Source organism: Sceloporus undulatus, chromosome 6 (assembly GCF_019175285.1).
Source record: "Sceloporus undulatus isolate JIND9_A2432 ecotype Alabama chromosome 6, SceUnd_v1.1, whole genome shotgun sequence".
Taxonomy (NCBI): domain Eukaryota; kingdom Metazoa; phylum Chordata; class Lepidosauria; order Squamata; family Phrynosomatidae; genus Sceloporus; species Sceloporus undulatus.
The window spans coordinates 32,436,276-32,449,820 of NC_056527.1; the positions used below are offsets into that span (position 1 = coordinate 32,436,276).

At 38.2% G+C, this 13,545-nt stretch overlaps 1 protein-coding gene across 3 annotated transcripts in view; it reads right to left on the reverse strand.

Annotated features, from left to right (window-relative positions):
- SLC25A13 (solute carrier family 25 member 13) overlaps positions 1-13,545 on the reverse strand; it is a 140,839-nt gene that overhangs the window by 6,614 nt on the left and 120,680 nt on the right. For all 3 annotated transcript variants that reach the window (XM_042472754.1, XM_042472753.1, XM_042472755.1), the window contains one exon: positions 3,251-3,389. In XM_042472754.1, coding sequence (XP_042328688.1) covers positions 3,251-3,389 — 139 coding nt within the window. The remainder of the gene's footprint in view (positions 1-3,250; positions 3,390-13,545) is intronic.

The window sequence follows — 13,545 nt, forward strand, 5'->3', positions numbered from 1 at the left end:
CTATAGCTGCCCTGGCTCAATGCTAGAGAATCCTGGGAAAAGTTTTGTGAGACATTTAGCCTTCCCTGTCAGAGCACTGATGCCACAATAAACTACAATTCCCAGGATTCCCTAGCACTGAGCCAGGGTGGTCTCAAACTGGATCATTTCTGCAGTGTCTTTTTGGACCTCAGTGGAGCTTACTTGAGCAAAGGAACAACAGAAGTAGAAAAAGCAGTGACATTAAACTGAGTGAAGTTTTCTGCCATTATATTACAATCATAATATAACGCATAGGTATTTCAAATCGGGGAAATGAGGCATTACTTTGCCAGCAAGTCATTATTTGTAATGGATTATGCCCACGTTCGGCTCTTCTAAGAGCAAGAAACTTGATGGACCCTACTGTGAATACCAAGGGAAGAAATTTACCCAAAGCTATCAGAATGCTGCCTGAAATCTGAGGAGAAAAAGCCTATACCTCACAATCTCATAGAAAGTGAATGAGTTAAGTGAATGAGTTAATAGGAAATCAGTTAATAGGAAAATTTTGCATCGGCATGGTTTGCCTGATGTCAGGAGAGAGTTTTCTATCTCCTGCATATGAAATAAGAGTATTCCCTTTTGATGCTTAGGAAAAGGGAAGCTCCATGATTCTCTCTCTCTCTCTTTCAAATGGAACAAGCAAGTGCACTAATATCTTGGATCACTATAGCTATCAGAGGCAGAAGTGGATTTTCTGGTTGCAAAGATTATTTAGCTGTATAGAACACCGGATATTACATCCCGGACTCTTTAAGAGCACGCAGGCTGAGTATAAAAACATTCCAAGAAAAAAAATGTGTGAAAGAGATTGTCTAGAACTCTTTCCAGGGCATTCTGTATTTCTTGTAGCAAAGCACAACCAATTGCAGGGAGTGGTCAATTCCATTTCAGAAAGAGAAGTAATTAGCTGAAAACCTTTATTTGGATTAAAGACCAAAAAGAACCATGCCGACCTTTCTAGGGTAGAGGGAGAGAGAATACAAAAAAAGGGATGGAATGCAGATGGAAGAGCAGAATTCTGAACTGTTCACAGAGTCCCTTTTAGCTGCTTCTCAGCAGGTGAGAAAAGAACCATTTTCTGCTTGTCTTTTCATTCCATGCAAAAGAGGCAATGTTTCCCCAGAGCCATTACATTTCTATTATCTGTCATAATAACAGGGCCTTCACCTTTTAGGTAGCCTTGTATGCAGCTTTTCAAATATACTGCTTCAAGCCTATGCTGGCTTGCGGACACTCTGTGTAACAACAATGATCTAAACCATTTTTATTTCATGCATAATTTTTTTAAAAAGAGAGATTTCTTTCCCCCACTCATAGGTAAATATATTTATGACACTGGTCACTGGGGTCAATGGCTTATCTTTCATTATAGTGGCATAGTCTCCACCTGATGGTGGCATTTACTTGGATTCTGTTTTGAAATGACATCCAAATTTCAACCAGTAATGAAGACATTACAAAAAAACACACACACACACACACATTTTGACCTTTCCAGCCATTTCCCTCCACCCAGTATGTTCACCTGGGTAAGACAGCTCTTATAATTGTTATTGTCACATTCAAAGCTATAATCTCATACAACATGTGATATGAAGGTTGAAAATTATAAATCAAAGTAGCCACAAATGGAGACTAGCAAATTTATGCTAACTGTGCATAAGCACTAGATCATTCACCAATAGAGGTCAATTTACACTAATAGATTACTCCAGCTTCCCAGTATATCCTGCAGTTTATTACTGTGTTCTCAGCAGCATTTTAGTTTTTGGTTACAGAGCTCATCATAAAGCCTGAAAGATCAACTAAGGTTACCCTCTGAACAGACAGCATCTTTGCTCTGGATTTCAATACCAACAGCATACTCTCCTTTGGTACGGGATGACTTCCAAAAGCCTGAAAATCTTAAAACATGTCTTTGGTTCAGATGGTGGTTGGATAGTTTGGCTAAGCTGGCAGAAAGTTAAGAATTTTTAGTGGCATTTTTCAAATAATCAGAAGGGTTTCCAATCACAACAAAAGGCAACAGCCAACCCTGTTACAGACCACTAACATTTGGCTTGTATACACCTGATAGATTTATATCATCTATAAAAAATGAAGCCACTTGATAGACCCATCTCCCATATTCATCTCAGGCTCTTAAACAACTGCTCATGTTTGTGTGCTGCTTACATCTGCATGAGGCAAAGATTCTACAATTGATACTATGTGTGAAAATATATCTCCTTTTATTTTGCTAACACTGTCTGCCTATCCATTTTATATCTCCACCTTTTAATAAATGGAAAGGAAGTAAGTTTGATGTCATTTCCCAGAAAGCTCTTATTATAGCCATGTCCCCTGGTTCAGGTATGACACATGCTGGAGGGTATGAACCTCTGTGCATAAGTTTACAAGGAGAACTGAAAGGCATTTAAGGCCTCAGTACATGAGTGTCATGGAATTTTTTTTTCTAGTTTGACTAATAGTAAAATTGATTTCTCAAAACCACTTACCATTTCAACTCATATGGCAATTCCATAAACATGACAAGTAAGAATCACTGCTTCATACTGATTAGGGTGCTGGGTTAGGATTGGAAATACCCAGAATCAAATCCACAGTTGAAAAGGTGCCCTTAAGCCAATCTTTGGCCAGTTACAGACCGCCCAAAAGGGGTGGTCTCGGGTCGCTGCTGGTTGCAGCGCAGAGGAGTCGCAGCAGCCAAACTGTGTGACTCCTTCGCGCTGCAAAGGAGCACAAAAATCGCGCTCCTTCCAGCAACCCGGAAGAGATGCCGCAAGTGTCAAAGCGCGCACTCGCGGCGTCACTTCTGGGCTGCGATGTGTGGATGCAGAGCGTCCGCTACGTCAAAATGGCAGCGGCCGTGTGGAACGGCCACAGCCATTTGTTACAGACTCTGTCCATAATAGGGTAAGGGGCATTTGGAAGAGACACCCCTTTTTGAAACTGGGACGTCCTAAGGACGTCCCTTATGGCCGTGTGTAACGCGCCATTATCTCTCAGCCTAACCTACCTCAAAGGGTTGCTATGAGGATAAAAATGAGGAGACCTTATGTACATGGCCTTGAGCTCACTGGAACAAATAAATTCCACTGGTAGATCAAGCCAGCGTTGCAGTTTCTTATCCAGCTTGATACTGCTTAACCAGTTCCAGTATCCAACTCATTCGAGGCCTCCAAAGAACAAGAGGTATATAGTCAGAACAAAAGCAGCTACTTACCAGCTATTGCTCCAGCTAAAAGCAAAGATCCAGGGCTTACTCGTCCATCTTCACTTGCAAAAGCAGATTTCATGTGAGCGTAACAGGGGAAGTAAATGGCAGAGAAGGGAATGTCACGAAGAAAACAGGCCTTGGCTCCCTAGGAGAGGAAAAAATAAAAGACCAAAAACAGAGAGAGCTTATACTCTAGACAGGTTCAGAAGAAGATTCTAAGTACTGAAGCAGGTAATAACTTAAAATATTGTTTAAATATTTGAAAGGATGTCATATTGAGGAGGGAGCAAGCTTGTTTTCTGCTGCTCCAGAGAACAGGACCCGGAACAATGGATGCAAGCTACAGGAAAAGAGATTCCACCTCAACATTAGGAAGAACTTCCTGACAGTAAGGGCTGTTCGACAGTGGAACACACTTCCTTGGAGTGTAGTGGAGTCTCCTTCCTTGGAGGTCTTTACGCAGAAAAGACAATAAAATAAGGCTAGATTGCCATCTGCTGGGGATGCTTTGATTTGGATTTCCTGCATGGCAGGGGGTTGGACTGGATGGCCCTTGCAGTCTCTTCCAACTCTATGATTCTATGATTCTTTGCTTTTAATTCCTTTTTTAAAACAATGTTCACAATCTAACACAGATTTAACTTTCTGATGTCAACCAGCTTACACAAATTTGTCTTTCTGCCAGCTGTTTGTAGAAATTTTGGAAGCAAAAGCAAAAGAAAAAGAAAAAGAAAAAAAAAAGACTTACAAAAGGATTCATCCTGCTTACTTTGCTTATGGAATGTATAGAAATGATTCATGAAAACTGAGCTTGCCTTTGGTTTATTATAAAAACCACACCCAAAATTTCCAAAAAAACAAGAGACCCCCAAGCCAGGTTTTAAAAAGTAGCACTTTTAGCAACTTTTTGTATGTGTCCAAACTATTAGGATAAATGGGATAAAAAACAAACAAATATAATCACTTGGTACAGTCAAAATAATGAAAATGTTGATTTAAATAATTCTAAGATTATTAATCAGTTTCAATCTTAAAAGAAAACGTTTATACTTTATTCAGTCTATAAGTCCCAGTGAAGAGTAATTTGGTGGAATGCAGAAATTTTTTAGAACTTCTGGAATTCAGTACTATTGATAACTGATTTTCTCACAGGGGTTTCTTGATAATTTATCAAGAAACCCCAAAGCTACATTATTATTATTATTAGAAGACTGTAAAATGTGTTGATGTACAAATGATTGCTTCATTATAATCAAAATAAATACTGTCCAGTTCTGGCAGAACAGAAATAGTCCTAATATAACTGATTGGTTAAAAGGAGGATGTAAGAAGTAATTCTTAATATTTAAAATTACTTATCCTGAAAGAGAAATTACCAACAAAATAACGTGCTTATTGAAAGACTCTTATTAATTAACTCAACAAACTGAGATGTTAGTGTAATTTCCATCCTTTTCTTTATTTAGTCTGATTTATAGATATATTTGTTCATTTTTAAGGAATTTTAAATGTATCACTTAGCTATAGTGTACAGGAGAAAACATAAAAGAGCACACAAAAGCAATGATGAAGGAAACAACAACAAGAATTGACTCAAAGATCTCTCTTTAGAGACCATACAATGTAGCATCCTATGGCTAGTCAACCTGATGAGAGTTATTATACAACAAAATATGAAAGGCCTACCTCAGCAGGGAAGCCCAAAGCAAAACATGTAGTGGGTTGGTATTGCAGAATTAAAGACAACAGGTGCTTTCTCATTCATGCATATGTCCATCATGTGTCTTTAAACATGCATAAGCATCTCTCATTTCTACACTAATATCAACATTTATGCATCTAATTTCCTCATTGTTAAATGTCTTTGAACTGGATTTGACTTATGGCAAACTCATGAATGAGAGACCTCCACATCATCCTATTATCAACAGCTCTGCTCAGCTCCTTGATTTAGACAATCCACTTGAAATGTAGCCTTCCTCTTTTCCTACTGCCTTCCATTTCACCAAGCATTATCATCTTTTCTAATGAGTCTTTTCATCTCATAATATGACAAAGTACAATAGCCTAAGTTTAGCCATTTTGGCTCCTAGCAAGAGTTCAGGATTTATTTCGTTTAAGACACATTCATTCGTCTTTATGGCAGTCCATGGTATCTGCAGAACTCTCTTTCAGCACCACATTTCAAATGAATTAATTCTCTTCCTGTCAGTCTTCCCTACTGTCCACTTTTCACAACCATACATAGAAGTTTGAAATACAACACCACAGATGACTCTAACTTGGTATTTGATAGCGATTTCCTTTCCGTTCAGAAATGTGGTCCAGCTTCTTAGGCCTGGTCTGAATAGGAAATATTATTTCAAAATAGTGCTGATCTAAGGCACATCTGCTTCCATTTGATCTGCCATAGTCTACACTTCTTGATTCTATGTAAATGCAGTGCTAATGGAGTGGATGAAAATTGTGCTGGGGCAAGAGAGGGAAACCTTGCTGCAAGAAACTTTAAAAATGTGGGTACTTTATTCATGCCATTGTATTGATAGAACTGTATATTATTTATATACAGTGAGCCCTCAATATCTCCTGGAATTTGCTTCTAGGACACTCCATGGATATCAACAATCTGTGGATGCTCTCAAGTCTAATTATATACAATGGCGCACGCACACACTCTCTCTCTCTTCCATGTTAGCATTCTCTGAAGATGACAGTCATAGATGCTGGCAAAATGTCAGGAATAAATTCTTATAGAACATGACCACATAGCCGGAAAAACCCACAAAAAACCAGGAAAGCTTGTTTGTCATGTCCACTTAGCTTCAGCTTCTGCAACAAACCATGGGACCTACACTTTCCAGTCTAACAATCTGAGGTGCAGAATTTCCAATACATACTTATATACTGGTTACAATGGCAAATAAAACAGAAGAGCTCACTGCAAAGTGGGCACACCTGTGGATATACAGAATGTATAAGTCTTGCCAAAGATTATTTTAAAAGGATTGAGGAAGAAGGAAAGAAACCAAGCTGCACTGATTATTTTCTACTGATATCCAAGTTAACCTAAAATCAGTACAGCGCGCCCGCGTCATACGCGGGTGCGCCTTATGCGGCTTGAGCATATGTGCTCAAGCCGCGGGGCGCACGCGGGGCGGAGCATCCCATTCAATTTGCGCGGCAGGCAAATTTGCTCACCAAGTGTTGCTTCTATTTGTGGGGCAGGTATAAAGCTGGAGATGAGCAAATACACGTTCTTCTCAAATATTGTTCTCCCCAAAAGGCTGACTGAATCTCCATGCTGCTTGTCTTTGCAGCACAGCAGAGTTCATTAGTTTTATTTCATTTTCTTGCTGTCATTATAAATACCAGATGCCTTTTGTTTCCATTACAGTTCAAAATGCTGACTAAGACTGTTAAAGCTCTGAAGGGTATGGGCCCCTCATGATGTTTGCCTAATACTTCACCTTGATGTTAAGATTGGACAGGTGCATCCTCTTAGCTCTATCCAATTTTAAAAACCAAGGAACACTTGGCTTTTAAAATACTTGCCAAGGGCAAGTATTCATTCATATTTACTGTACAACCTCTTCATGCGGGTTCATCAAAACTCTAGGGCTAAGAAGATAATGAAAACGCCTATCTCTTCTATATTTATGCTTGGGTAGGAATTTGGCTATGGACAATAAAACAAAAGTGGACACAGTAAAAAGAATCTATCTATCTATCTAGTTCTTTCCAAAACCACGACATGTCATTTTTCCTGCATGAATCAAGACCAAAATTCTAATGAAGGAATGATGACACCTACCCTACTGCTATTTTTTTCATTTTTACAGTAGTCTCTCTGCAAAGAACAAAAAAACATGCTTTTAAAGAAACCCTCAAGTAACATGCTTTTAGATTTAAGAAAGAAAATAATCTGCCAACTTCAGCTGGTTTCTATGTAAACAAAGCTGGATCAAAACTTTAGATCCACTTTATTAACCACCAACTTTGGCTCTGTTCCAATATCTCAACAGTCTAAAGTTTCCTCTTTCCCCTCTGTTTGAAAGTCTGGGAAAGCATGTTTAACAGCAGGCCTCATTTAACTTCAAGTTAATCACCTGCAACCAGCTAATGCCAATTAGGAAGGCTTAAGGGAGAATGGCCATAGCATCTTGCAAGGTTAAAGAAATCTTTACTCCACAATACTCTGAAAGTTTAATGGGAAGCAAACTCTCATGGATTTTAGTCAAATTTGTTTCTAAATTAAGTCTTTCCCTAATTCTACCTTTACTTTAGTCTTCACACCTTTCTGATGTTCACACTGTGTAAAAACCCTAAAGGCACCCTTAATATTAGTTCCTGGTAAAATATTGGGATTATGTACCCAAAACTTGAAAATAACTAGTTATGTGTAATTAATTTCTTGTCATAACAACAAAGGTATTGTATCACAGTAGGACTGCAATTTAACTATGGATAATCTTACTCTTTTTTTTTCATTGTGATTATAACCATTTTTCACTTTTGTACTTATGGGGCTAAATGATAAAGGAGGAATATTACATGGTTCTGGTGCTAACTCAGGTTCTGTCTTGAACTGCCACCCTAGGCTGAGGTGATGACATTGTAGATTGCACCAGTGTTACCCAAAATGGTAGCCATCGGTCTATGGTGAGTTTCTAAGAAAAAACAGTTGTAGTCAATGGGCACAAATACATTGGCAGTACAGTATTTGGAGCATTATGAGAGAGAGAGAGAGAGAGAGAGAGAGAGAGAGAGAACAAACCCTGCAGGTTCCCCATATCAAACAAGCACTGGACTAGAAGACTACAGGCCAGTGGCTTGTAGCAATCAAATTTATCTTTAAGTAACTGTAAGGTAACTAATTATTTTCGAGAAATGGAAAAGTGAAGCACTACTTTTAAAAACTCCAATTACAATAGTAACAAACTGTTAGGGGGAGAGCTTTGAAAAATAATAACGAACTTCTTTAAAACAAAACTTTCTAAGCTCTGCATCTACCTGAGTTTATTCTGGCAGCTCAGGGATATGCTTCTGAAATGCTCTTGTAGGAAAAGCCTCTGCATCATGCCTTGCGCACCTTCACCGTACCTGCTAATTGACTCCTCACCTTCCTTCACTTCTTAATAATAAGCCCTCAAGGCTGGAATTGCATCTTGGAGTACAAACCAATAGAGGTAAAAAGGATTGTAAGAAGTTGCAGATAATCAACTCAGAAGTCAGAGCTAGGGCAGGTTCTTTAGCATGCTAATTCCTGCTTATTCCAGCCTTACCTGCAGGAAAAAAATAAGGATCTAAATAAACTATTTCTACTACAAGGGGAGGGAGGGTAATTACACTCACAAAGGCACCTCTGTGTCAGGGTTGGGCACAAGGAGCCAGAAGGTCTGGGAGACTCAGGCTTAACCTCGTCTCCTGCAGTGAATGCACATTGTCTTGTGGAGGGGGGGAAATGCCAGACTGGGGGAACCTCACAGAATTCAAGACAACAGTAGTGCACCTTGTTTGAGAGGGTTATTTAATGCTTCTGGCACCTGTACTTACCGCCATCCCTTCTTTTGCGACCTTACAGGTTTAGAATTTATTTGGCATGTATAATTGTTATTTTGATCCTATAGCAACAAACAATAGGTAGCATGTCATTTCTTGATCCGTTAGCATTCCTCTTGGGTTTCACTGGCAACTTAACCCTTCCAATTCGGATATACGGCAGCATCTCCATCCACTCCTGGGCACCCCCTCCTTCCCTCCACCACACCTTGTCTTGCTTCAAAAGCCTCAGTTACAGATTTAAGAGTCTAGGTTGGCATTTCAGGAAAGAGAAGGAATTGGTTGTGTGCTCCCATTTTCAATATCCCACAGAACTAAAATGTATGTCCAAATCACTCAAGAAAATATTATTCTACAAATATAAATTAAGAACATAAAATGGGCAGCTTTGAGTATTCACATTTTGGCTGGATTCACCTATTTTTCTAGTATATTATGAATATAAACACATAATTGTTGCTGTTATAACAAGCCCTTTTCCAGTCTAGGACTTAAAGCATCTTTCAAAAATTAAAAACAGACACTTGCTATTACTGACAAAGTGATAACTACACGGATTGTTTAAAGAAATTTCAGGAAATGTTGTAGTTTGACTACTATTCTGAATTATTTTCCTAGTTTATATTGAATTTGCTGCTTGGGTGCCATAAACTCAATGCACCTAACCCTAAAAAGTAATTTGACCTTAGAGGGATTATATTTTTTCCAATTCCAAAGTTCAGCACAGTGCTGCTTGCTTTTAAATGTCTGATAAAAAAAATTAAACTGCACTGTAATAATAATAGTTAACTTAAGAAAGGTCTTAATGATAGAGCAATTCAAAATTGTTTGTGGATTAAGAAAGAAGAAGAAGAAACTGAAGGGAAAATAATCAGAAAGTATTTGAAGGCTACTCTTCAAGCTGGTTTGTTAACAAAAACACATACCAGTAAGTAATCTCTCTGCAAACATATAATAAAATATAAAACCTCAGGCAAACAATGTTTTTACATTTCTAAACTAATAACCTACACATGCTAGAGAGCATTTGTTTCTTTTTAAAATACACAATAATGCTAGCTTTAGGAAATCATGTTTTACGTCTCTATAATTCTGTTTTATTCTTAGCAATTCAAACTGTAACGGTGTGACATTTTTAAGGCCAGTGGATAGAGGTGGTATAGCACATAATTAGATATAAATGAATAAAAAGAATTATAGCACACTCTAAAGATGTTTATTCGAAAGTGACTTGCAAATAACTAATTTAATCTCCTTTCGTATAAATATATTTTGTAACAAAAATATAATGAAGGCGCATAAAAATGCCGAGAATAAGCAGCTTTTTGTTCTGCTGAATAATGATCATTCAATCAAGTATTTATACCCCGCTTTGTAAATCTGGTACCTTTGGTTATGGTTTCCATATTTTCACAGCAGCAACTTGATAGGCCGGACATACAAAGTAGCAAGTCACATTAACCTCTTCAGCCAACAGAGACAGCCAGTGGCAATGGACAATCAATGGAGCACATCCCCAATTTTCCATGATCTTTTTGAATATAAATCCAGCACTGCCCTCCTATTTACTCTGATAATCCTATTCAAGGACTAAACAAATCATCCACGTCATCAAAGATTCATGCAGCTACACAAGCTCTATATCCTTGCCCTATACCAAGAATGTGGAGTTTGTGGCTCTCCAGATGTTGGATTACACAACTCCCATTATCTCTCACCATTGGCTACCAGAATAGTGCTGACTGGAGTTGTAATCCAACAACATCAAGAGGGCCAAAAGTTGCACACCTCTTCACATATGGTACTACCCATTAAAAACAAATGTCAATTGCTTATATGCCATTGGGTACATCCATTTTCACCTCTAAAAAATGGGAATGCTACAAACCCTACCCATATTTAGGTAAGCCACTCTCTCACTTGACTGCTGTAAGGTTCCCCACCCCTTCACACACCTCTGCCCTTCCTAACTCAGCATGACAGGTGTGGGGTCAATTCAATCAGCTTTCTCATCTGAAGTTTTAAAGAATAATCAATTTAGGTTGGGCCAATGGCACAGAGACAAAGGTTTTTATCCTCTCTCCATGGTGCAGTCCAGATCCAAACTGGGTCATTCTCCTCCTTGCAGCTGCTTTTTTGAAAAAGAATTTTAAGAAATACAAAATATACAACAGATATTACATTTGTGATTAAACGATGTCAAGCTCAGAGCAAAGCTAGCTTGGGTATCAAGTTTTACTTTTTGAATTAAACATCTGTCTTATATCAGAATACCTGTAGCTAATAATGTTCATACACTTCACAATGACTCTGGAATCCTATGCACAACAACAGTATCTAAAACACAACATAAGCACAAACGGATTTCATATACAGTCCATCATAGGAAGATATAATTAGTTTACTTTTAATTCATGTTTTAAAGTTGGCATAGCTTCAAAGTTATGGTTTTATGTTGAAAACAACCACCACCAAGGCTTTAGAATTTAATGTTCTTACTTCAACATTCACCTTGAAAGGCTGCATAGTCTCAGGAATGCAGAGAAGTGTTTAACATATTCCCCCCCCCCTTCACTTGTAAATACTTGCCCCCCAGCAGCAGTGTAACACAAGTTACAGGGAGCCTCTCCATATGATATGAGCTTCCAGATTCCCATTCAGCGACGCAAATTATGCTTGCTAGGTCAAAAAGAAAAAAGAAAGGGGGGGAACCCTAACATATTCAACTCACTCAAGATGATTTTCTCAAATTGTGATAGGAACAGAGGAATATAGACTTGAGTTAATAAAAATGGTGAAGCAATATAGACACGGAGTCACTTCATTTTTTAATCCCTTCTTCGTCAACTCTCCTCTTTAAAGACTTCCAAAAATTTACTGCACACATATATACAATCGTTTCAAGACAGCAGACATAGCAAAGCTGGTATGCAACCAACGTTAACTCCACTCAGATGTGTTTACATGGCAAGCCACAAAAGAATTTATTAGCAGTAGTTATAGCTATTTTGTCAAATGAGTGAATGTTTCCCTTGACCACATAGGCTCACTTACCACTAATGGAAGGAGAACAGCCCCATAAAAACATCCACTATGAGTAGAACTAACTCTTGATTTGGCAGAGTAGTTACCACCATCACTGACAGAAGTAAAATGTAAGAGAGCATCTCCATGTCCACTATAAAAACAATGTATTCTGCACTACTGACTTAGCCCTAGAGCTTTATATTCTAGATTTATATTCTGCTTCAATCACCAAGAAGAGATATGTTGTTATTGCTGCTGCTGCTGTGAAAGACATTATTATTATATTCCATTATTATAATCTGGTTATTGCAATATGTTTCCATATTTGCAATCAATATGTGGAGCACCGGAAGCATTACACACATACATCTATGTTTCTATAGTCCTTTGTTTTGCTTGAACAGCTGCTATAGAAGAGGTAAAATTGGGAGTAGAAAAGCAGGAGAAGGATGAAAGCACTCAACCCATAGTCTTGCTTCTGTTTTTCTATTCTGACTGGCCTTGGAACAGCTTCCCTTGCAAAGGCAGTGTGGGGAAATGTGCATTTCCAAGGATCAAATAAAATGTCAGGTCCTTCTGAAAATGAAGCTTCTTCATTTCATCCAAGGTGCATAGCTGCCTGGCTCAGTCAGACTGGACAAAGGTTCTGAGACATCACAGCAATTTAGCTGGTAGCAATCAGAAGAACTCTGACATCAGAGGACTTGAATGAAGGAGAAGATAGTAAAATCTCTGACAAGAATGACATTTCTCTGTGACAGATGGAACATGTAGAGAGACAAGAGACATAGCAGATTACTTATTTTTTAATAAAAGTTTTTGGAACTGAGCTATAACACTGATTTAAATCCATGGATGAGGGTGTACAAGCAGGTCTAGCAAAGGGAGACTGATGATACCTACAGTCTGTTCAAGTACTGATGGGCCCTTAGGTAGTTCTAGAATTAGGATATAGTTAGGTTTTATTTTATTTGCATATGGCAAAGGGATGAGGCAAGAATGCCTTCTATCACTCTATTTGTTCATCTCATATGCAGTAAATACCATTAAGAGCAGGTTTAGACTCAGAAGAAGGAGGAGCGAAGATAGGAGGAAGGAGCAACATCAATCTAAGATACGCAAATGACAACTTAATACTAGTGGAAAATATCATAGGCTTGGAACAATTACTAAGGAAAGTGAAGAAAGAAAGTGCAAAGGCAGGCTTACTACTGAACATAAAGAAAACAAACATAATGACTATGGAGAACCTACATAAATACAGTACAAACAAGATAATGTAGAAGTTGATGTAGTTTAAAAAATCCCTATACCTTGGATCAAACACTGATCAGAACAGAGAGTGCAGTCAAGAAATAAGAATACAGTACTAGAAATAGGAAGGTGAAAGAACTAGACAATATCCTAAGGAGTAAGGATAATCCTCATCACCATGTACAAATGTGAGAGCTAAACAGTGAAAAAGCCAAAAGGAAGAAAAATCAACTCATTTGAGATGTGGTGATGGTGAAGAGTGCTGAGAATGCAGTGGACAGCTGAAAAGACAAACAAATGGTCACTTGAACAGATCAAACCTGAACTTTCCCTGGAACCAAGATATCAAACTGGGGCTGTTGTACTTTGGCCACATCACAAGAATGCAAGATTAATTAAAAAAAGACAATAATGCTGGGAAAGAATGAAAGGAAGACCGCATGACAGGGAGATCATAGGTC